General features: G+C 36.5%; 1 protein-coding gene across 10 annotated transcripts in view; it reads right to left on the bottom strand.

Annotated features, from left to right (window-relative positions):
• Nucleotides 1–24830, bottom strand: part of Gphn (gephyrin) — a 450651-nt gene that overhangs the window by 111749 nt on the left and 314072 nt on the right. For 6 of the 10 annotated variants that reach the window (XM_045154684.1, XM_045154687.1, XM_045154688.1 and 3 more), the window contains one exon: nucleotides 8317–8359. In XM_045154684.1, the coding sequence (XP_045010619.1) occupies nucleotides 8317–8359 (43 nt within the window). Of the gene's footprint in view, nucleotides 1–8316; nucleotides 8360–10713; nucleotides 10777–24830 lie in introns of all 10 variants that reach the window. The other 4 variants (XM_045154682.1, XM_045154685.1, XM_045154686.1 and 1 more) reach the window with 1 other exon arrangement.

Below are 24830 nucleotides of genomic sequence, written 5' to 3'. Positions count from 1 at the left end.
TTTCAAGTGTTTTTGTTTTGCACTTCAAATTGCAAAGAGAAATCTTTCTCTCAAACAGGGTTTCACTGTATATCTCTGGCTAGTCTGTAACTCCCTATGTAGACTTAGTTGACCTTAAACTTACATTGATCCTTTTGCCTTTACCTCCAAAGTACTAGTATTTTAGGCATGTGCTACCATGCATGGTTAATTCTATAATTTTTTAATTCATAAAAACATACAATATAAACCTATAAAATATAAATATAAAATAGTAGTTTAAGGTTTATATTATATACTACTGTTTTACAATAGCTGTGAATTCAAGGCTAGTCTGAGACTATATAGTGAATTCTAGGTCACCCTGGGCTAGAGCGAGACACTACCTTGGAAAACCAAAAGACAAAACTAAAATTATAGACTTATAATATCCCAAGAGACTAAATCTTTAGCTTAAAAGCAGTTCAAATATGTGACTATAAAATATCAGTGATTAACTGCAGAGGCAGAAAGAGATGCCAAGTGAAACATGGAGGTAATCTGTATTGTTGGCTATTTAGAAGCACCAAACAATCGCAAATGAATTTTGCAAAAATATTTATGTGAAATTATCCACTGCTGTTGTTATGCTTTGAATTTTTGTGTCCCCTCCAAACTCCAGGTTGAAATTTAATTCCTAATATTACAGTATTAAAAAGCGAGGTCTTTTAGCAGGTAAATAGGCCAGAAGAGCTTTGTCCTTACGATCAGGATTAGTGCTTTACAGGAGGAGTGGAGATGAGCCCTGCCGTGTAAGAGCAAAATGTCCATTTCCTTCAGAGAAAGCAGAGCTCAGGATGTTACCTTGGAGCAGAAATTGGGCCTTTACCACACACCAAACCTAATGGCACCTTCATCTTGGAATTTCCCATTTCCAAAACTAAAATAAATTTGTGCTACTTAGTGAATTCCAGGTCAGCCTGTGTAAGTTATCTAGGTTGTGGTAGTTGGCTACAGCAGAACAAATGGACTAAAACAAGAGCAAAAACCAAATCTGTCACATAATTTTTAACACAATGCTAAATTTCTATGTCTCATTTGATGCCATAATCTTGGTAAAGTTCTAAAGATGGGACACGGAAAAGAACAGAAACCTCATGGTCCCCTGGAATACCTTCAAATGGATGTCACAAAACTACCCTGGATTATAGATTCTGAATGTCTTCATCATTGCTTAGTTTGGGAACAGAATGAAACCTTTTCTTAACTCTAACAGTAGTAAAAATTATTTTATCTTTTGTTCCTCACAGGGGGAATCTGACTTGTCACTGTATAGTAACAGAGCCACCCACTTACTTGGCCAAATACAGATTTGTAATGCCCTGCCACTTATTAAGAAAATAATTGTCTATCTGTCTATATCACCTTTAAATTTTAGGAAAGGTAGGGAAAACATGTAATTCTGAAAATCAAATTAACCAAACTCAGAGACTCCTTAACTTCCATGGCTCAAAGTTTCGACTTTAATGCCAATGATATATAATTCATCTATTCATCAACTCTCCCATATGAATTATTAACAGGAAGTCACTAAATCTATGATTATTACCTTTTATTCTACATTATTAATAGTAGCAGGTATAGCCAAATATTACAAAGAATACACACAGACTTATCACGAGCAGGTATAAGAAACCTTTTTTCAAATTCTTGAATAACCCTTGCATGACCTAAAACTCAGAGTTCTGTTTTTCTGGAAAATACATCAAAGAAAGACAGTTCCAGAACCCTAATGGAAAGGATCTTATCGGGTATTGTTAGTGATTATCACTCCAGTTTGATCTTTGGATTAATTTTTCTCAATTAAAGTGGCATAATCCATTCTTAAATTTATAAAAGACGTAAGGCTCTGACTAGCCTTGAATTCCCTATGTAGCTAAGGATGACACTGAACTTCTGACCTTCCTAGATCCACCTCATTAGTGCTGGGATTACAAGTATGTGCCACCACATAGTATGTATGCTGTTGTGGATAAAATCCAGGGCGTTGTTCATGATAGGCAAGCATTCTACTAACTGATCTACTCTTCAGTCCTCAAACTAAGAATTAAAAAAAATTTAATATATTTTTATTGTATTTATTTGTGTGAGAGAGAAAGATACAGAAATGGGCAGGTAGGAAGAGAGAGAGAGAGAGAGAGAGAGAGAGAGAGAGAGAGAGAGAGAGGGAGAGAGAGAGAGAGAGAATGGGCATGCCAGGACCTGCAGCCACTGCAAATGAACTCCAGATGCGAGCACCCCTTGTGCATCTGGCTTATGTGGGTCCTGGGGAGTTGAACCTGGGTCCTTTGGCTTTGCAGGCAAGGACCTTCACCACTAAGCCATCTCTCCAGCCCCCCTCAAGCTAAGAATTTTTAGGAATACTAGGACACAGTTCTCTGAAAGGGTCATCTCTCATTCAAGATCCTGGAGTACATGCAAGATCACAGTAAGTCTATACTTAACCTACATCATTTGCTCTTTATTTAACTCATGCTTTAAAGGGGCCAGAAAATAGGAGAGGGTCCTACATGCCCTGTTTCAGGAAACAGTGGGTGAACTAGACATTGCTACCAAAGCCAAAGAATTACATATGTGAAAGATTCAGGAGATTAGAAAGCCAGAGGTTCATTGGTATCATATACCATATTGACCTCTTAAAGAAAATCACATATGCTGCTTTAGGGCAAGAATGCTGTTCTTATATCCCTAGAGACTTCTCTAGGATCTCTGATATTGCTAAAAAGATCCAGAAACAATAGAACCACAAACTGAAATAATTTTGTATATAATCTGGTATTTTATTCTAAGCAAGATGCTTTAACTGCGCACCCTCTCCCCAGACCCAGGTAGTTTATTCTACAGGCTGCTCAGATGTAGGATGGTATTTATCTTCTTGTCTTAATTTGGACACTCTGGGCTCTTGTCTGAGAAAGGCTATAAATCTGATTCTACCTATTGCATATGTGTGTAGCATGGCTTAGCCATGTGATTTCCACAGTCCTGAATGTTGCTGTATAATTGCTGCCTTACATATAAATCAACAAATGATAAACAAACAACAGAACAGACAAAATTAAAATGCATAACTCCTCTCAGATAAAATAACATACTATTGTGATTATTCAAACAGTGGTGAAGGTGTGGGCTCATCATATTCCTGTATTTTAATGGTCTACCTTTATGTTCAAGCTGGAGTTTAAAAGAAGGTAACCCTGATACCTAAAATCATCCCTAACTCAAGTTTATTGTCTTCATTCTCATAACATTGCTATTTACTGAACTTGTCACTAAAACTACTGGAAAATGACTCTTGAAATAAAACCTGTAAACAACCCCACCACCCGTAAATAACCTAACTTATTGTTAAACAGAAAACATGGGCTGGAGAGATGGGTTAGCAATTAAGTTGTTTGCTTGCAAAGCCAAAGGACCTATGTTCAATTCTCCAGGACCCATGTAAACCAGATGCACACAGTAGTACATGTGTCTGGAGTTCATTTGCAGTGGCTGGGGGCCCTGGTGTGCCCATTCTCTTGTTCTCTCCCTCTTTCTTTCTCACATAAATAAATAAATTTTAAAAAGGAAAATAACCAACCAAATTCTCTCTCTCTCTCTCTTTTTGTTTTTTTCCTTTGAAGTGGTCTCACTCTAGCCCAGGCTGACCTGGAACTCATTCTGTAGTTCCAGGCTGGCCTCAAACTAACTGTGATCCTGCTATATCTAACTCCCAAGCGCTGGGATCAAAGGTATGTGCCTCCACTCCCCTCACAAACTCTTAAATACAAAGTATCAAAACATAGTTTATATAGCAATATTCTACTTGCCTGGCCAAAAACAAAACAAAACAAAACAAATAAACAACAACAAAACAAAAGCAAAATTATATCGTCCTTTACAAAGTTAACTTTTCATCTTTCTTTAGGATCTACTGAAATAGTGTGTTCAAATGTTTTTATATACACTAAAAAAGGTTGAGAGGTGGGGAGATAGCTCAGTTGGTTATGTGCTTGCCTTATAAGCATGGGGACCTGAATTCAACCCCTAGGACTTAAGTAAAATTTCCAAGTGTGGTGGCATGGGTCTGTTATATCAGTGCTAGAGACAGGGAGGCAGAAGGATCCCTAGGGCTTGCTGGCTAGCCAGTCTAGAGTACTTCGTGAGTTACAGGTCACACAGGGGTGCCCATTCTCTCCACTGCTCTTGAACGTAGTACTAGAAGTCCTAGCCCAAGGAGTAAGACAAAAGAAAGAAAGAAAAGGCATACAAATTGGAAAGGAAGAAGCCAAATTAGTCCAATTTGCAGATGACATGATCCTATATATAAGTGATCCGAAAGTCTCTACCTCAAAACTTCTAATTAATTCCTTCAGCAATGTCACAGGATACAAAATCAACATACAGAGAAAAATCAACTCCTACCAAATCAGAGAGCCAGAGCCTCATAGGCCCCCAATACCTCATCACTGAAGCAGACCAAAAATGAACCCAACGTAGCTCAGGGAAATTTTGCGGAAGAGGGGGCAGAAAGTATGTCAGAGCCACATGTTGGGTCATGATATGCAGAGACATTTATCGTACCAATAACAGTGGGCTAACTCCACAATGCACAACCCATATACATCAACAAGGAGGGGCCATTGGAGAGGGGGTAGGTCACGGATGAGCCTAATAATGGTACCAAACTGCCTGTATTTGCTGAATAGAAAGCTAATAAAAAAATTAAAAAAAAATCAGTAGCCTTTCTACATGCAAAAGACAAATACACAGAAACACAAATCAGCAAGGCTGTTCCATTTTCAATAGCCATAAAATATCTTAGAATAACACTAACCAAGGATGTGAAAGACCTATACAATGAAAACATAAAAAACACTCAACAAGGAAATTGAGGAGGACTTAAGAAGATGGAAAGACCTCCCATGCTCCTGGATAGGTAGAACTAATATTGTGAAAATGGCAATTCCACCAAGAGCAATATACGGATTAAATACAATAGCAATAAAAATTTCTACATCATTGTTCACAGAGATAGAAAAAATTATCTCCAGCTCGGTGTGGTGGCGCACACCTTTAATCCCAGCACCCGGGAGGCAGAGGAGGGAGGATTGCCACCCTGAGAATGCAGAGTAAATTCCAGGTCAGCCTGAGCTACAGTGAGATCCTACCTCAAAAAAACAACAACAAAAAAGGAAAAATGATCTCAAGATTGATATAGAATGGATTCCCAGCAAAAGAAACACCTTTGGAGGTGTAAGTATACCCAATCTACAGCTATACTACAAAGCCATAGTAACAAAAATAGCATGGTACTGTCCTTAGAACAGACATATAGACCAATGGAACAGAATTGAAGACCTGGCCTACAAGTCAAGTAACTACTGCTATTTGATCTTTGACAAAGGTGCCAATAATGTAGACTGGAGAAAAGACAGCATCTTCAACATATGGACAAATTGGATGACCACATATAGAAAAACAAAACTAGACCCACTCATCTCACCATACACAAAAATCAACTCCAAATGGATTAAAGATCTCAATATAAGACCTGAAACTCAACTAATGGAAACAAAAATAGGAGGAACTCTCCACATTATAGGACTGGGGAAGGACTTCCTGAACAATACACCAGTAGTGCAGGAAATTAAACAATCAAACAAACCCACAGAATGTAAGAAAAATTTTGCCAGCTATACCACTGATAGAAGCCTAATATCTAGAATCTACAAAGAACTCAAAAAACTAAACAATTAAAAAAACCCAAACAACCCACTCAAAAAATGGGGCAGAGAACTGAATAGGGAGTTCTCAGAGAAAGAAATACAAATGGCAAACACATACTTAAGAAAATGTTCAACATCCCTAACCACTAAGGGAAATGCAAATTAAAACAACTATGAGATTCCACCTTATTCCAATAAGGATGACAATCATTAAACAATCAAATGCCAGTAAATGTTGGTGAGGATGTGGAGAAAGAGGAACCTCCATTCCCTGTTGGTGGGAATGCAAACTTGTACAACCACTATGGAAATCAATATGGAGATTCCTGAAAAAGATTAATACAGAATTAGCAACAGACCCAGCATTTCCCTAAATGTTCCATGCTTCACTATAGAGATATTTGCTCAACCATGTTTCCCCATCCTCTTAAAATATAAGATCTTGCTGCCTTCAAACTCTCTTTTTTCATACCAGGTTGGCCTCCAATTCTCAGTTCTTTTACCTTAGTCTCCCCAGTCCTTAGGATTACAGGTTCCCCAATTACATTTTGATTGTTAAATAATACTGACATTCTAATGGGAATAAGAATCATACCATTTACTAAAACTCCTAGTAGTGTGAACATCTAGTAGAGCCACCTCAGTATGGCACACCTCGTATTTCTAGTGATGAAGATCAAGAAGTGAGGATGATGTCATTAAACTCTTAAGTAAGCAGGGTGTGGTGGTACATACCTTTAATCCCAGAATTCAGGAGGCAGAGGTAGGCGGATTCAAGGCTAGCCTAGGACTATAGTAAGATCCAGGTCAGCCTGGCTATAGTAATACCCTATCTCTAAAAAACAAAAAACAACAACAACAACCAAACAACAAAAAGCCTATTAAGTAATAGAGAATGATAATATTTTTATTATTTGCAAGCAGACAGAAATATAGAGAGGAGAAACAGATAGAGAGAATGGGTATGCCAGGGACTCCAGTTGCTGCAAACAAACTCCAGATACTTGTGCCTCCTTGTGCATCTGGCTTTATATGGGCACTGGGGAATGAAACCCAGGTTGTTAGGTTTTACAGGCAAGCACCTTAACCACTGAACCATCTTTCCAGCCCATATATAGCAGTTTTTAAGCTTAGGATCCTAAAGCTTTTATGGGACAACTTTCAATGTTATTTTATTTTAAGGATACAGGTAAGAAAAAGCTACTGGTAGAAGGTGAATAATATACAAAGCTCAGTAACTTTAAGTTAATACTGTACTGATCAAATCAAGACATAACCTTAAGGACCTTTCATTTTGGAATTTTTCATATTTCCTTAAATTTTTATTGAGGATTTTAATTTAGGGAACTATGTTCCAAAACATTTTGCCTGCAAAGATAAAAATCTTTTAGGAATTCATATTCACAAAATGACTATTATATTCCTTCACTCACCTTTTAAAAAAATTTAATTAATTAATTTATTTATTTATTAGAGAGAAAGAGAGAAGGACAGAGTAGGGCCTTTAGCCACTGCAAATGAACTCCAGATGCATGCAAATGCCAGTAAATGTTGGTGAGGATGTGGAGAAAGAGGAACCTCCATTCCCTGTTGGTGGGAATGTAAACTTGTACAACCACTATGGAAATCAATATGGAGATTCCTGAAAAAGATTAATACAGAACTAGCAACAGACCCAGTTATTCCCTTACTGCGCATTATTGCACCTTGTGTATCTGGCTTACATGGGTACTGGGGAGTTGAACTTGGGTCTTTAGGCTTTGCAGGCAAGCACCTTAACTGCTAGGCCACCTCCAGCCCATTTTATTTTTAATTTTTATTTCTCACCTTTTTTTGAGAAGGACATTATTATGTAGCCCAAGCTGGCCTATAACTTGAGATCTTCCTATTTTAGCTTAGACGGCTATGATTACAATTCTTTGTCAGCATACCCAATTTTTGCTTTCACCTATGTTTTCATTCTTTGTCTTGCTTTCATTGATTTATATTTATGTTTCTATTAGTACATCATTTTTTAAATATTTATATTATTGACAGTACTTGCGTGTAGTCAAGTTTTTTATTTTTTTATTTTTTCAGGTAGGGTCTTATACTAGCCCAGGCTGGCCTCAAACTCTCCCATCTCTGCATCCTGAGTGGCATGTGCCACCATACCTGGCCCTAGGTGGTCTGTTTTTAAAATGACTTTTTTGTCAATGAGTCAACTAAAAGGGAACACACTAAATTTCTACTGTCAGCTTGCAAAAACAATTGGACTAAGCAAAATATTTATACATTGGGACAAATATTTTTAGAAGGTAAATTTAAAAAAATATTGATATTTTTCTTCTTTTTTTGAAGCAGGGTTTCAATCTAGCCCAAACTGACTGGACCTCACTCTGTAGTTCAGGCTGGCCTCAAATTCACAGTGATCCTCCTACCTCATCCTCTCCAGTACTAGGATTAACTGTGTGTGCCACCATGTCCAGCTCATCTTACTAAAAATTGTCAATTACACTTCTTCATTCTTTCACCAATGTGTTATTTTCAGCTCTACTTTCTTTTGAATCACAGCTGTAGCTCAGCGGCTGGCCTGAAGTAGTGAAATACTCACTGGCTCTGAGGATGTTCTCCTTGCTGCTGCACCTGGACTGGACCTGCAGAAAAAGCATAAACTCAGTATAATTTAGCGCTCATCACATGGAAAGCCAGAGATGTATGTTTAGTGGGCAAGCTCCTGAGGTCTAGGAGAAAAGGTTTTATTTATCTAAGATATAACATGTTAGTAAAAATGTTACAAATATACTTTAATTCATTTTTTACTTAAAAAAGTCTGACTTCCAGAAAAATTTCAAGTAAAAAAATATTAATTGGACAGAGATAAAACTGAAAGCAATGTTTAAGTGCATCTAAATTCAGTATAGCTAGCCCTCCATATTTGCGGGTTTTATATCTGTGGATCAGAAATAATACAAAATAAAAACCCACCATCACCACATGTGGATGTTTTGGCTTGTCATTATTTCTTAAACATAGCACAGAAATTATTTACATAGGATTCATACTACATTAGGTATCATAATATAGAGATGAGGGCTGGGATATGGCATACTGGTAGGACACTTGTTTTCTAAGAGAGTTGATGTAAAGTAAAGTTGATGTAAAGATGGATGTAAATTTTATATATATATATAAAGAACATGAGTATCTGTGGGTTTTGTTATCCATGTTGCTTTGGTTCAAAACCAACTTATAGATATTGACAAGTGGAAAGACGTTCAAATTACTGCATGTTCAATTGTGAATACTGATTTTTTTGTTTGTTTGTTTTTTTGAGGTAGGGTTTCGCACTAGCCCAGGCTGACCTGGAATTCACTATGTAGACTCAGGGTGGTCTCAAACTCCACAGTTAGTCTCCTACCTCTGCCTCCTGAGTGCTGGGATTAAAGTCATGTGCCACCACACCTGGCATGAATACTGATCTTAATCGTAAGGTATTTAGTATGTGTCTTGACTAGAATAATAATAAAATCCAAGCAGTAAAGTTATCAAATATTCCACTGAAGTCATTTTTACTATATATGATTAATGATGGGAAAGAGAGAAATCTTTGTATGCAACATTTACCTTTGATGTTAATAACCTTTGTGATATTGATTATAATTATTATAGCTATAATAATTATAATATTGTCAATGAAAGATGCTTCTGTTGGAAATCAAAATCAAACTCATCTATTTTCCAGTTTTTAGATGTGTACATAATTTATTAATTAGAAACTCGTATTCCTTGATTCAAATATTTGTCGAAGTAGAAACTCTTTCAAAGGTTAAAAGACTTCAGTGGCCAAGTTGGATGGTATTAACATTGTTGTTAAATTCAGATATAATGGTATTCAAGCTCCACACCTCTTCTTCCAACTCCACAGCAGCTTGCCCCAAATGGATATATACACAACAAATTAATTTCTACAGCTTAACACAATCTACTAGTATATGAAACAACTCATGAAAGGAATGTTGTAACTTAGGGTGGATTATGGTTATCCTTTCCTGAAAAACAACTGTTAAAAGTGTAAAGAAACAACAATAAAAATGCTATGAACAAGTAGACAAGGAAAAACAAACAAAAGGCAAAAAACAAAAAACCCAAACCACGCACCAAAAACAAAACAAAACAAAACAAAACACCAGGAATAAATAATAAATAAATAAATAAATAAATAAATAAATAAAGAAAGAAAGAAAGAAAGAAAGAAAGAAAGAAAGAAAGAAAGGAAGAAAGAAAGAAATCACCCCATAATTCCAAAGTTTTCTCTTTTGGCCCAGATTATTTAAGGAGCTTTAAGTTGTAGTATAATGAAGATATGAATCTGGAACATAAACTTATTGTATTCTTTTTATTTGGAAGTCTTACTGAAGAACAATTCTGGACCAAATGGGAAAGAAATTGGTGATTGCTTAGAGTCAACAATATAGGACAGAAGACATGAGAATAAGGAAAAGAAAAGAAACAGAGATTGAGGAAGTAAATTTAGAGGATAGAAAAGAAAGCATGGGCTTACAGAAAGGGACAAGACATAAGTGATGAATGTTCTGCTATTTCTTATTGAACATTCACACAAAGAAGATAACTAAGGCACTTTCTGCAAAATAAAAAAAAGCAAATTTGCATACCATGGAATGAAAATAAATATAACTACATACAGCCTTAAAAGAGAAAAGAAACATACACTAACAGACACATTAATAGATAAGCTTAATAAAGAGAGAAACTACATTTTAAAAAGTGTCTCAAAGAACACAAGAGAAAGAGAAAAGTATGGGAGGAAAATCTTGGAGAGAGAAGGGAAAGAAAGAGGAAAATGTGGAAAGACAAAAACAGCCCAAAGAAGTCAAATGGAAGTTAAAGTCTCCAACAAGATGTGAAACAGGATGTGAAGGAGCCCAGACCCATAGCACAAAGCAATGTTTGCGAATGGAAAGCAGCTCCTTTGGTCAGTAATAGTTACTCTTAAGTCGTAGCCTCTATTCCTCCAGAGTTCATCTTTAAGCCCTTCCAATCTAGAGTGGAGCTAGTGTATGGATAGAAACAAGAGATTTACAATGAACAGAGCAATTCAGATGAGTATTTCAAATTGTCTCATAAAATGTTCCAACAGATTTATAGAATGTCTATTATATACATTAGCTAATGTATATAATGGAAATGGTTGTGAAGAACTCATTGTTTACAAAACAAAATAAAACAAAATACAAACTAAACATCCTCTCTCCTTCTACAGGTGGTTTAAAAATTAACAAAAAGCCATTTACTACATGAATAAAGAAGTCTCTGTTGCTTTGTGATACCTAAGTTTAGAATTACGTGCTTCACACAGCTTTAGAGGGGACATTTGGTTTGGATAATGAAAATAGTTCAGTTCTCTGAAATATAAGCATTTATTAAGTTTCCACAGTAGTATAAGTAGTGCTTTCCCATTTATGTTACATTGGCTGTTTGAACCAGACTGGAGGGAAATTACTTTCAAATCATAGATCAAAAGACATTTTTACTTTAGTGATTGTGAATATGTACATTTAAAATACCAAGAAAAATAATTAAAAAACACTTTACTGCTTGTGCAAGCACTGAATAACTTTCTTTCTGTGTTATAGAACTGGCAGTATTTATAATATTTACTTAATTTCCATTATGTAATGGAATTTACGTGAGAAGATAAAGTTGAGAGACAACCAATTCTCTTATTCTCAGTATATGGACTATAAACAAGGTAAGATAGGTCTGTTTCAAGTTTCATCTCATTTTATATATTTTTTGTTACCCTGGTTTGTAATGAATGGACAAAAAGGAAAGTGAAAAAAATAAACTTGATTTTGATCTTTTATTAAGTTTCTCAGGAATTTAAGTGAGGGGTTAGATCAAGGGGATGATATCAGATTACCCATTACTTTTTTCTACTGTATCATGTTATTTTACTACAACCAACTTCTGACTGACTTTACACTATTTACAAGCCATTCTCCTTTCAATGGGAATCAAAGGTAAAATGTACAAAGTGTATGATATTAAAGTCAATGGAGTGAATGAGAAACATGAGACTTAATAAAAACACAGGTATTAATTTACTAATTAATATTTCTCTGAGACATCAAATAATCTATTTCAACATGTTTAAATGTATAATATTATAATTATTACTGAAGATCACATTTTCTGTTAAGAAGTATGATATGAAAGAGAAATCAAAAGAAGGGAGAGCATATAGTAAATGGTAAGGAACAAAAGAGACAATGCCTTAAAAAAAAAAAAAAAAGCTCAGAAATATTTAACAAACAGCCACGATCTTTAGATACAGTTAGAGAAATCACTTACCTTATGCTTAGGTCATAACAAGAATAGCACAGTGTTTAAAGTCAGCTCTTCATTATGGGAGGTACAATTGAAAGCCATAGGTTATAATAACATGAATTGCTACACAAAAATGAAGACTTTTTCAGCCCAACATGAAAAGCTAACTTGTATGGGAGAACATTTCAATTTATGTTTAATGCAACATAAACCACAACTGAGGGTGTAAACATCAAAACACACCAAAAACATGTAAGTCTCACATCAAAAAGGAAGAAACAGCTCAATCTCTCAGGATACAGATTCAATGTGACTAATAGTTTGTGATATCTAAGGGAAAGCACACCACTCTAATGGTGAAAGATGCATGCATAATGTAGAATCATTCATTTATGTCTCCAGTCCCCATCCCGCTCATACACACAAAAGTCCACTAAAATACAGGGAAAGAATGTAGTGCCAAGCTGTTATGAAGAAAGCAGGACACACAGAAGCGCAGCAGTGGTCATGTGATTTGAGAGGTGTTCTTCCCTTAAACCATCCCATCACCATGCTTATTTTAAAGAAGCCAGGAAAAGATCCCCTTTCAAAGCTGCAGTAGCTACGAGCCCCCAGCTTGAAGCTAGTGTGTGGAATTTTGATCACCGTTCCCTGCGATGTCAGGGGCTCTCCAGTGGAAGCCAAATGCACAGGAGCAGTTAGTAGGGGTGTAAGTGTGACTAGCAAACAGCTTTTTCCTTCTTCATTTCACAGTAGTAAGGGAGAAGAGAAACAAGTAAGATCGGGCTCATGTTAAGAATAGGTTCATAACAAAATGCAGATATTAAATATTAAAATGAGGAAATTAGGTTTCACAAAAATTGCTTCTATTTTGCTGCTTACCAGGCTAACTCATACTCTTTTTCTTAAAAAAAAAAAAATACTCCACAGTATGGCTCATTTGGAAAAATTCTGAGCAGCTAGTCAGATAGGGCTAACGTCAAGAACAAAAAAAATTAATTTCTTTATGGACATTAAGACAGTTCTTTAAATTTTTAGCATGACTTTACTAGTCAGTGATCACACTTTAAGTTAGAAATTCAGATTCTGTATATTTTCTTAATTGTATAATCTGAGAAGTTCTGGGTTGGAAAAATGCAATTTGTTTTTCAATGTTAAAAACAAAACAATGGTGACCTATTTAGAAACTAAATTTCCTATGTACTTTAGTTGTAATAAATCTTACTTAAAATCTGAGCTGCTTCTGTCAATAACAGGGTCATATCAATTCATCAGAAAAAAAAAATCAAGTTGTTTTCCTATTGCTGACAGTGCTTAACTTCACCTAATATTATTCTTTTTATATGGGATGGTTTTTGAATTATGTATAGCATCCCAATTTTGTTAGTAGACTTGTGACTGTTCAAATATTATGTTATGATATTATCTTATTTTTCTTCTCATTTCATTCTTAAACCAGAATGGCTTGATTTTTCTGGTAGAATGGTTTTACCATTTTAGGTAATGGGTCCTTCCATAATCTTAGTTTCCTCAAATAATATTCAAAGTAAATAAGGCATGTATGATTGATTTGAAGCTATAAAGAAGAAAATTAATGTCAGTAGTTGTCATGATAAGTGAATTCACTGGCAGTTTTGTGACATACACTGGGACCACACACCCTTATTATAATTTCCTCATCAGCTGAAAATGGAGGCAAGGTTGCTCTTTTGACCCAAGGGTGGGGTGGGGGTTTGAAACAAAACAAAACGAAACAAAACAAAAAACCAGGCACTATTGTATGCGTTTCAGTAGATATTGGTTATAACTTTTGAGAAATGTCATAGTCATATGGCCACATGTAAGAATTAAAGCCACTAGCTTTTCTAGAAAATGTTTAGTATTCTTAATCTCTAAAACCTTAGCTATGTTTCTGATCCAAATTATACCTGTTCTATAAGACACAACTTACATTGCATCAGATCTAAAAGACATTTCCCAAACCCCTCAATCACAAATACTTTATTCCATTGAACACTTTTTAATAGTGTTGAGATATAATTTACTTACTATAAAATTCACTCAAATATACATTTGATGACTTTTAATAACTTTACATCACTACAGTTTAGGTTTCCCTACATTTTTGAAAAATCTTATTTGAACCTTTATTATAGGGCTTGTTATAGTTATTCATATTCCAATAATTGATATTAATCACACATGGCTGTCCATCCTTGGAGAGGGCCATGATCTTTAATTTTGTACATTGTCAAATACAGTGCTTTGTGCAAAGTAAATATGTGCTAGAACTGAATGTTTATTTTGCAACACTTATTTGTCTTTTCAATTTTAGCAAGCTGAAATTTGTTTTTGCTAGCATAAGTTCAAGCTTAGTCACTTCTACAGTATTTAAAGCTATTTTATCAGCTTACAAAGGATTTTTATACTTTTAATATATTTTATTAAGAGCTATAATTTGCAAACCAAGTGAACTATAGCTAAGAGGTGTCTAGACACCCTATAGAATAATCTCAAGGATCTACTGATTTAGAAACACCTTACTATTAATATTATTAATCAAGTAATTATATGTAGAATATAATGAAAGTTTCCTATACCTAGGGTTTGGCCAGGTTAAGTGGATTTTTGATTTATTAAGACAGCAAGATGTTATATTATTTTAATGGTCAGATCAAATGACAAGGATGGTAGTTTTGATGTGACATTTTTCCCCTTTAACTTTGAGTTTTCTATCTTATTAAACTTAAAAATAATCTTCCTCTAGAAATACAAAAATTCTCTGAGTACCATTTACTTATAAACATAATACTTAGGAAGAAGACAAACTGGATTCTACTGGCACTTATTCAGATTTCTTGTCTCTTTAGCCTACTCAGAGCCGAAGGAAAGAAAATATTTGATTGAAATCATATTGAGGCAAAAACTTTATAATTTTAGAGCCTTAACTTCTATTTCTTTCACTTCTTACTTCCTACATAAGCATGGAGAATTGTTCTAGGATCTCTACTCCCAGTTGCATTTATGCATCACATTATTGGAATGAAATAGGATTCAGGAATTTGGCTTATATATGCCTAATGATAATTTATGTTTAATTAGATACATATCCACTAGAAGAACTTAATAGTTTTGGCTTATTTAGGTCATGGGAGGCAACATGATGAAGAGAACATTTTCTTTCTTTCTGGTTTTTTTTTTTTTTTTTTTTTGGTTTTTCAAGGTAGGTTCTCACTCTAGCTCAGATTGACCTGCTGACCTGGAATTCACTATGTAGTCTCAGAGTGGCCTTGAACTCATGGCCATCCTCCTACCTCTGCCTCCCGAGTGCTGGGATTAAAGGCATGTTCCCAGCAAGGGGAACATCTTTTGAAGTTCACTGGGTTGCCTTTTCCTAGCTGTGTGACCTTGGACATGACGTTTAACATTTGGAGTCTTAATTTTCTTATATATAAAATGGAGGACAGTTGCATAATGTACATTAAAGTGAAATATTGTTACCCTGATGTAAATATTAAGTTGCCTATACTTTATACATAGATAGCATCTGATTATTCCAGATTATGCCATGAGTCAGTGACAAATAGATCAATTTTGCCTTTTTGTTTACACTAAAGCTTCAGGAAAAGGCTGAATAAAAGCCTGAGATTAGTAGTGCAAGGATGAATGTGTGCTGTGCTACCTGCCTTTATTCAAACTACCTCCTCGGCAGAAGTCTTAGTTTCTTCATTTGTAAAATAAGGCTGCCTCCAGGGACTCTAAGGGAAGCTGATAGGACCTTTTAAAGAGCCTATCTTACAAAAGCCAGACATCTACTCATTAGAGTAGGGAAATAAAATTAGAGTCTCTACATTTAGTAACTTAGAAGCTAGACGTTCACTCACCAGAGTGAATAAATAAAATTAAAGTCTTACATTCAGTAACCTAGTTTTTATTATTTCTTTTCATTATGATCATTGGTAACAACTACAAAAAAATAGCAGAAACTTTCACTTCAAGTTGTTATGATATTATTTCAAAGTAGACACTAGACTTGTTTCCAGAGTTTATAATTTAATGCAATTTAAAAAGAGGCTTTTGAAATATTTTGATCAAGATTTCAATTTATTTGGTTTTTTTTTTTCTTTTCTTTTCTTTCTTTTGGTTTTTCGAGGTAGAGTCTTTCCCTCGTCCAGGCTCATCTGGAATTCACTATGTGGTCTCAGGATGGCCTTGAACGCATGGTGATCCTCCTACTTCCACCTCCCGAGTGAGTGCTGGGATTAAAGGTGTGCACCACCAGGCCCGGCTGTTTGGTTTTTCTTTATAAATCTCATTTAATTTAATACATTAAAATATTTTTCTGCAATAAGTCTATATTTAGGCTTTGAATGAGTAATCAGTGAGACTGTGGCAGAAACAAAGTCAAAATCTCAGGACCAAAAAATTTCAAGCTTCCCTTTATCTATAGGATATTGTGGCTTAAAGAAATCTGTTCTACTTCCATTTGCTGTCTTTTATCAGATCATATATAAAAGGAGTCCTTTTTTTTGAAAAAAATTATATAAAACTTGGTTACTAAATTTGTAGCCATTTAACAGACCAAAACAAGAAACAAACAGAAACAAAAGAGAACACAATTACGTTAAAAAGTTATGAAACCTTAGGATTAAAAAAATTCTGCTTTATTTATTCTTTTCCCACTAGTTTAGATGATTAATTAAATGGAGCACTCACTTAAGAGTCATCACATTTACAATCTTCTAATAAAATGTGAACTTACACACACGCACACACACACACACACACCACAAATGCACACATGCATATCCAAAATGAATCATTCTTTGAAGCTAAGTCATTTGACACCTACAGATGAAGAGCAACAATATGTATTATCAGCATATAACACAGGTTTCCTATATATATTTATTTGCAAAACAGTTTTCAAAATCTTTTTCAGCAGCTCATTATGAAATATTTACCAATGTAATATAAATTTTTATTGTCTTAACTTCCATTGGATTTTCCTAAGACCTGGGCTAATATGAAGAATTCTCTTTTCAGAACTGAGCTCATCTAAAAGAAGCTGGAAGAAACCCAAAACTTACTTATGTTTCTTTTTAGTTAACTTGATGAGATCCTTATTTGTTACTGAAAAGAACATTATAGTATAATAACATATGCCAAAAATATCAAAGAAGAGGACTGGAGAGATGGCTTAGCAGTTAAGTGCTTTCCTGTGAAACCTAAGGGCCCCGGTTCGAGGCTCGATTCCCCAGGACCCACGTTAGCCAGATGAACAAGGGGGCGCCTGCGTCTGGAGTTTGTTTGCAGTGGTTGGAAGCCCTGGCGTGCCCATTCTCTCTCCCACTCTCTCCCTGTTCCTCTTTCTCTCTCTGTCTGTCACTCTCAAATAAATAAAAATAAACAAAAAAATAAAAAAAATCAAAGAATACAATTAATTATAGCCATCAATCAAGAAAAAACAAATTTGTTCATAAATGGTGAATATTAATGTATTGCCTATGGAAAGCTTTAATGCTAAACTGAATCAGTAACCTGTAGAAACTCCAAATGTCATGCTGCTCTCCCCTTAATACCAACATTAAGAAAAATTTATTTATTTACTTACTTGCGAGAAAGAGAGAGAGAGAGAGAGAGAGAGAAAGAGACAGATAGAGTGAATGGGCACTCCAGGACCTCTAGCCACTGCAAATGAACTCCAGATGCATGCACCCCTTGAACATCTGGTTTATGTGGGTCCTGGGGAATTGAACTGGGGTCCTTAGGCTTTGCAGGCAAATGCCTTAACCACTAAGCCATTTCCCCAGCTCAATACCAACATTTTATTTTATTTACTTATTTGAGAGAGAGAGGCATACAGAGAGAAAGAGAGAATGGGCCAGGGCCTCCAACCACTACAAACGAACTCCAGACACACGCACCATCTTGTACATCTGGCTTATGTGGATTCTGGGGAATTGAACTAAGGTCCTTTGGCTTTGCAGGCAAGCACTTTAACTGCTAAGCCATCTCTCCAGCCCCAATACCAACATTTTTGACATGGGGTTTGTTCTGGGAATTTTAACACTGATCATAAATATGAAAACTAGACTACACAATTATTTAATTTATTATGAAGCCAGTTGTATTATTTTTGACTAGTTGGGAGTTCACAGCACTCATGACATCATGCCCCAGTATTTAGATCATTACTATACAGTAATTCATCTTTTTTCCTACAGGTTAGAAGATAAGATTGACTCGATTGAGGTCACCTAATAAAAGCAGCAATAGAGTTTAACCCTTTTGACTTCCAAACTTCATTATCTGTACACAAGTAATTGACTCTTTTTTCAACTTAACAAGGACAATCACTACATTTATATTCATACTTTCTTGAATTTCCACTGCCTCTTTGCTTTACATTATTTCTCTTAACCATGAGAATAACAGAAAAGAGGAATGTGCACATAGGAATGAAGGAAAACAGGTACAATGAAAAACAGCTTGGGGGATAGAATTCCGAAGCCAAACTTCCTGGATCTGAATTTTGGCTCAATTAATATTACCTTTGTAGCACTGTGTAGGTTATACTCTTTCTAGGTCTTTATATCCTTATTTATAAAGTGATTAGAATAATAAGGCCTTTAAAAATTTTTTTGTTAATTTTTATTATTTATTTGAGAGTGACAGAGAGAGAGAGAAAGAGGCAGATAGACAGAGAGAATGGGTGCACCAGGGCTTCGAGCCACTGCAAACGAACTCCAGATGCGTGTGCCCCCTTGTGCATCTGGCTAATGTGAGTCCTGGGGAATCGAGCCTCAAACCAGGGTCCTTAGGCTTCACAGGCAAGCACTTAACTGCAAAGCCATCTCTCCAGCCCAATAAGGCCTTTTTATATGAATAGTGCAATTATGAAGAAAATGAGATTTACATTAAATATATATGTAGAACACTTGAATGTTAGCTAGTACTATGTTGTTACCTTTGTGATTTAACAGCTCTTACAAGTAAGGTTAATTTAGACAAGAATTTGATTAGGAAGTATTATAATTACTGATTCAAGAAATGGAGAATAAAGATAATCAGTAGCAGAAAAATCTGAACTTTTGATTAGTTGCAGTTATACATTTTCTGGCACTTGAAGAAATTCACACATGTTTACATCAAACATGAGTTTGATAAAAATGTAGTCTGGTAAATCAGTGTAGAGGTTCTTGAGATAGCTAAAAATAGATTTACTATATGATCCAGCTATAGCACTCCTAGGCATATATCGTAAGGACTCTTCTCACTACCTTAGAGATACTTGCACAGCCATGTTTATTGCTGCTCTATTCACAATAGCTAGGAAATGGAACCAGCCTAGATGTCCTTCAGTAGGTGAATGGATAATAAAAATGTGGTATGTTTACGCAATGGAGCTCTATTCAGCGGTAAAGAAAACTGAAATTATGAAATTTGCAGGGAAACGGATGGATCTGGAAAGGGTTATACTAAGTGAGGTAACCCAGGCACAGAAAGCCATGTTCCTTCTCATATGTGGATCCTAGGTACAAATGTTTAGACTTGTGTGCGAGCTGGAACCAAAAATCTGTAGCAGAGGTCAGTAAGGTAGAAAAAGGCTATAAGGGAGGGAGGAGAGGAAAGGACATTAGGGGATAGTATTGTAAATATGTAAGTAGAACAGTTTATATGGAGTGGAATGGCCTAAGTGAGGCCGGGGGAAGAGATTAGTAAGAGAAGGGCCAATTATCAAAATTCAAGATATTCTGAATAAGACATATATAAAAGCCTGCTTTTTTGGATAATGGCACATCCAGAAGTAATAGACTGTTACTAGAAAATTTTCAGTGCCAGGGATGAGATACCTTCCAGTGAGTTGCTGGTCAGGGAGGTCCCTGTTGCCTCCAAAACACTACAGGCTATTTCCAGGGCCCCTGGTTTCCCATGAGTAAAAGATGGTAAAATCCTATTGCTGAAGACTTCCCATGCCTGCGCAGCAAGGTCACCGAGAAATCAAGCTGGTGCTAAGCTGAAAACCTTCTCCCTGTAGACCAGCCATCTAAAAGCTGAAAAAAGCTGCACTGCATGCAGCCCTATGAGAGACAGAAGTCATCAGCAGCGAAAACAGGGTTACCAGAAACCTCAAGTTTGGCCAGACAGGCCAAATGACTGAACAGGTGCAATAGTGGCATGTCTGCTCTGGGGGAAACCAACTGCTCTATAATTGGACTGGAGGTCTCCCTCCCTCCTGGGAGGGAATACATGCCTAGTACTGAAAATCTCATCAAAAGCCTATGGTAGGCTGGGCATGGTGGCACATGCCTTTAATCCCAGCACTTGGGAGGCAGAGGTAGGAGGATCATGGTGAGTTTGAGGCCACCCTGAGACAACATGGTGAATTCCAGTTCAACCAGGGCTAGAGTGAAGCCCTACCTGGGGTGAGGGAGGAGGAGAGGCCTATGGCAGGGAGGTGTTGAGCCTTAGGGGCATCAAGCCTGCTCTTGTCTAGTTAAGTGCTTATACCATGCTCACCAACCTGCCCTGTAAGCACTGTACATCATCTTCATATTCATGTATTAATGCTATTCTCACTTTTGGCTAGAGAAGCTTCTCTTTTCAGATGGAGGTGACCACTGGGATGCCCCAAAAGGCAACATAGTGCCAAGAAGTGACAGTGGAGTGTCCAGCACTGAAAAATCTCCATTGCAGAAGAGGTGGCAGAAAGAATGTAAGAGCCAAAGGAATTGTACCACTCCTTATAATGCAACTGTCCAGACAGAAATTGACTTTGATATCCATGACCTCTCTGTGCCTAACAATACCTTCACAAGACCCTCATAATAGGAGAAAAAGATGACATCAAAATAAAAAAGAGAGACTAATGGAGAGAGGGAAGGGATATGATGGAAAGTGGAGTTGTGAAAGGGAAAGTTGGGGAGAGGAGGGAATTATCCTGGTTTATTGGCTGTAAGTATAGAAGTTGTCAGTAAAAAATTAAAAAAAGGCGAGTTTGAAAATACTGGGTTTCTAATTTGATATGATATTCTGTATTGTTGTTTTTTTATTCATTCATAAAATGTAAAAATTAATAATCTTACTGTGTAGTATACATGCAACTATGTGGCTGCCTTTCTAAATCAATAGCTGCTATTATTTTAGTGTTAGTTGAAAAGGTGTTATTTTTATTTTTCTACATGTCCGAATGCTTTACAGGTATGGAATATGTACAAAGACAAAGCATGCCTATATTATATTTGTAAAGTAGCAATGACTTAGAAAATGTATAAGAGGATCCTTTATAAGCTAGAGATTAAAAACCAAGATTTCTGAAGCCTTTATTGCAGACATGTATGGTATATATGTTGTACTGCTAATGAAGCTTTCCATGGTCATACTAGGTAAACAATTAGTAAATATACTTTGGTATTACTGCTAGATCCTTATGATCAGGTTCTTTTAAGTCTCTCTGAATGCTCCAATTTTGGGTGGCTGGGTTCAATCAGATGGAGAATACCAATTGCTGTTCAAACTGTACTTCTACTATACAGATCAGGAATAAATTGCCAAAATACAAATATAAAATGAAAAATGTGTCAAAAATTTTATCTAAAGCATTAATGGGAGAAACAGTATGATATTTCACTTGAGGTTCAAAAGAACTAAACACACACATGTGCCACAAACATGGACTAACAGGAATGCTAAAATGAACTTGCTAACAGATTAATTGATCTGATAAGGCAAAGCCCAATTCCCTTTGCACGTGGACACAATCTGCATTTCCATACGCTGACATCATTTGTACTACCTGTATACCACACCACGCTGCAAACAGCCCAGGAAGCGAGAGGAGAGTGGCAAAGATGGTGCTCTACGTAGGACGGCCAGTGTGCTTTTGTCTGTTTCAGACATTTTCACTGCTTTTTTTTTTTTTTTCAAGGTAGGGTCTCTCTAGCCCAGGCTAACCTGGAATTTACTGTGGAACCTCAGGGTGGCCTTGACCTCATGGCAATCCTCCTTCTTCTGCCTCCTGAGTGCTGGGATTAAAGGCGTGTGCTACCACACCCAGCATTTTCACTGTTTTATCTGATGTTTTTTTAAGGCTTGGAGGCGTCTGTTAATATAACATGTATTTGTTATTCACTCTTGTTTTAGCTTATCTCCTGTGATATACCATTTGCTTACTAATACTTTATGGGAACAATATCTTTTATAGTCACTTTATTTTTTTGTATTTTTTAATTAATTAATTAATTTATTTGAGAGTGACAGACAGAGAAAGACAGATAGAGGGAGAGAGAGAGAATGGGCGTGCCAGGGCTTCCAGCCTCTGCAAACGAACTCCAGACACGTGCACACCCTTGTGCATCTGGCTAACATGGGACCTGGGGAACCGAGCCTCGAACCGGGGTCCTTAGGCTTCACAGGCAAGCGCTTAACCGCTAAGCCATCTCTCCAGCCCTTATAGTCACTTTAAATGGACTGTAGTATTTGTTTTTACTATAATGTTAAAACAGTAGTTTATTATATTTGAAAATGCAGCAAATTTATAAAGTTGTCATTCTTTTAGAATTTTAAAGGCTTACTATATAAACGCAAATTTTGTGCTTGTGAAACTGGGGACAGAATTCAGGTACTTGGGCATGTTAAGCAGGCAATCAACCATTGAATTCCATACGTGCTGCAGAACACATTTTTGAAGTTTCTTTTGCATTCAAGTCCTTTGAAAACTCAGATTGGATAATTAACCTTAATATTACCAAGACTTCATCAAAAGAAAACTATATGAAAAAAAAGAAAAACTTATTTCCTAAGGGAAATAGAAATAAAGTCTATGACATTACATTACATTTTCTGGATAAAACTTCATTTTAGACATCTTTTATTAGAAAGGAAAAGGCTAAGTAACCACAAGTAAGAAAAATGAGAAAAGTATAAAGGAGCTGGAAATGGTGATGCAAGCCTTTAATCCCAACACCCCAGAGGGTGAGGTAGGAGGATTCTCTATGAGTTTGAGGCCAGCATAAATCTACAAAGTGAGTTTCAAGTCAACCTGGGCTTGGGTGAGACCCTGCTTCAAAAAAATAAAAATAACCTGGTGTGGTGGCACACACCTTTAATCCCAGCACTGGGGAGACAGAGGTAGGATTGCCTAGAGTTCGAGGCCACCCTGAGATTCCATACAGGTCAGCCTGGGCTACAGTGAGACCTTGACATGCCTGTTTTGGAGAAAACCAATTGTTCTCTGAAGTGGATTTGAAGTCCCCTCTGTGAGAAGCAATTCATGTTTGGTACTGCAAACCTAATCAACAACCAAGGGTTGAGACAGTCATAAGCCCTAGGGGGGAAAATTATTACTGTTGTCTGGCTAAATGGATGTATTATCCCACCAAACTTCCATTTAAGTTCTTATGTTTAGGCCCATATATTAATGCTACTTTAACTGTTGGTTAGAGAAGCTTCTTTTCAGACAGTGGTGACCACTGGTGTGACTCAAAACTCACCCAAATACTGAGAAGTGCCAGTGAAGTGTTCAGAATTAAGTGAGATATCTCTATCATAATTTCCAAGGCTTAGGCACTGCGGTGGTTTGATTCAGGTGTCTCCCATAAACTTAGGTGTTCTGAATGCTAGGTTTCCAGCTGATGGAGATTTGGGAATTAATGCCTCTTGGAGGCAGTGTATTGTTGAGGGTGGGCTTATGAGTATTATAGCCAGTTTCCCCTTGCCAGTGAATAGTACACTCTCCTGTTGCTATGGTTCACCTTATGTTGGCCAGGGGGTGATGTCTACCCACTGCTCATGCCATTCTTTCACCTGGCCATCATGGAGCTTCCCTCCAAGTCTGTAAGGCAAAATAAACCCTTTTGCCCCAAAGCTGCTCTTGGTTGGGTGATTTCTGCCAGCAATGCAAACCTGACTGCAACAGGCTCCAGTTCAGAAGAGGTGGCAGAAAGCATGTGAAAGCCAAAGGAAGGCGAGGAATGCTGTCATCCAGACATGAAGTAGCCTTGATACTCACGACCACACAGTGGCTGACACAACCTATGCAAGACCTGCATATTGGGAGGAAAAAGTTGATGGCATCAAAATAGAAGAAAGAGGGCTGGAGGGATGGCTTAGCAGTTAAGGTGTTTGCCTGCAAAGCCAAAGGACCCAGGTTCAATTCCCCAGCACCCACGTTAGCCAGTTACACAACAGGGCACATGAGTCTGGACTTTGTTTGCATTGGCTGGAGGCCCTGGTGCGCCCATTCGCTCACTCTCTCCCTCTTTCTCTGTCAAATAAATAAATAAATAAATAACATATTTAAAAAATACAAGAGAGACTAGTTGAAAAGAAGAGATAGACTGGAGGAGGGAATTGGGAGGAAAAGGAGAATGATGGGAGAGGAATGATCATGGCATTTTTTCTATGTTTAAGAAATTGCCAATAAAAAGTTAAACAAAAAGTTTAGGTTTGTATGTAGGTTGAGTTGTTTCAGCCCACTTTTATTCATTATCTTGCAAAATTTGCAGTCTCTCCTTCATCTACACTATTGCTACTAGTCTCTCATCCTAATGCACATCCATAGTATATAACTCATGATAAGCAAAATGGCTTATATTATTTTAGATGTCAGTGAGTATTTTCTCAACATAAACTGTAGAATAAGAGACACAAACTAATTTGATCAGTTAAAGTTAGTGATTTAAATTATTTAACTTCTAAAACATTAGTTTCAATATAAACAAAAATCAGGGTAACAATATTATTCATCTACTGAACAAATATTTGAGTGACTAC

The sequence above is a fragment of the Jaculus jaculus genome, chromosome 7 (assembly GCF_020740685.1).
Source record: "Jaculus jaculus isolate mJacJac1 chromosome 7, mJacJac1.mat.Y.cur, whole genome shotgun sequence".
Taxonomy (NCBI): Eukaryota; Metazoa; Chordata; class Mammalia; order Rodentia; family Dipodidae; genus Jaculus; species Jaculus jaculus.
Note: the sequence above shows the minus strand (reverse complement) of the source record. Positions and strands in the feature narration are given on the sequence as shown.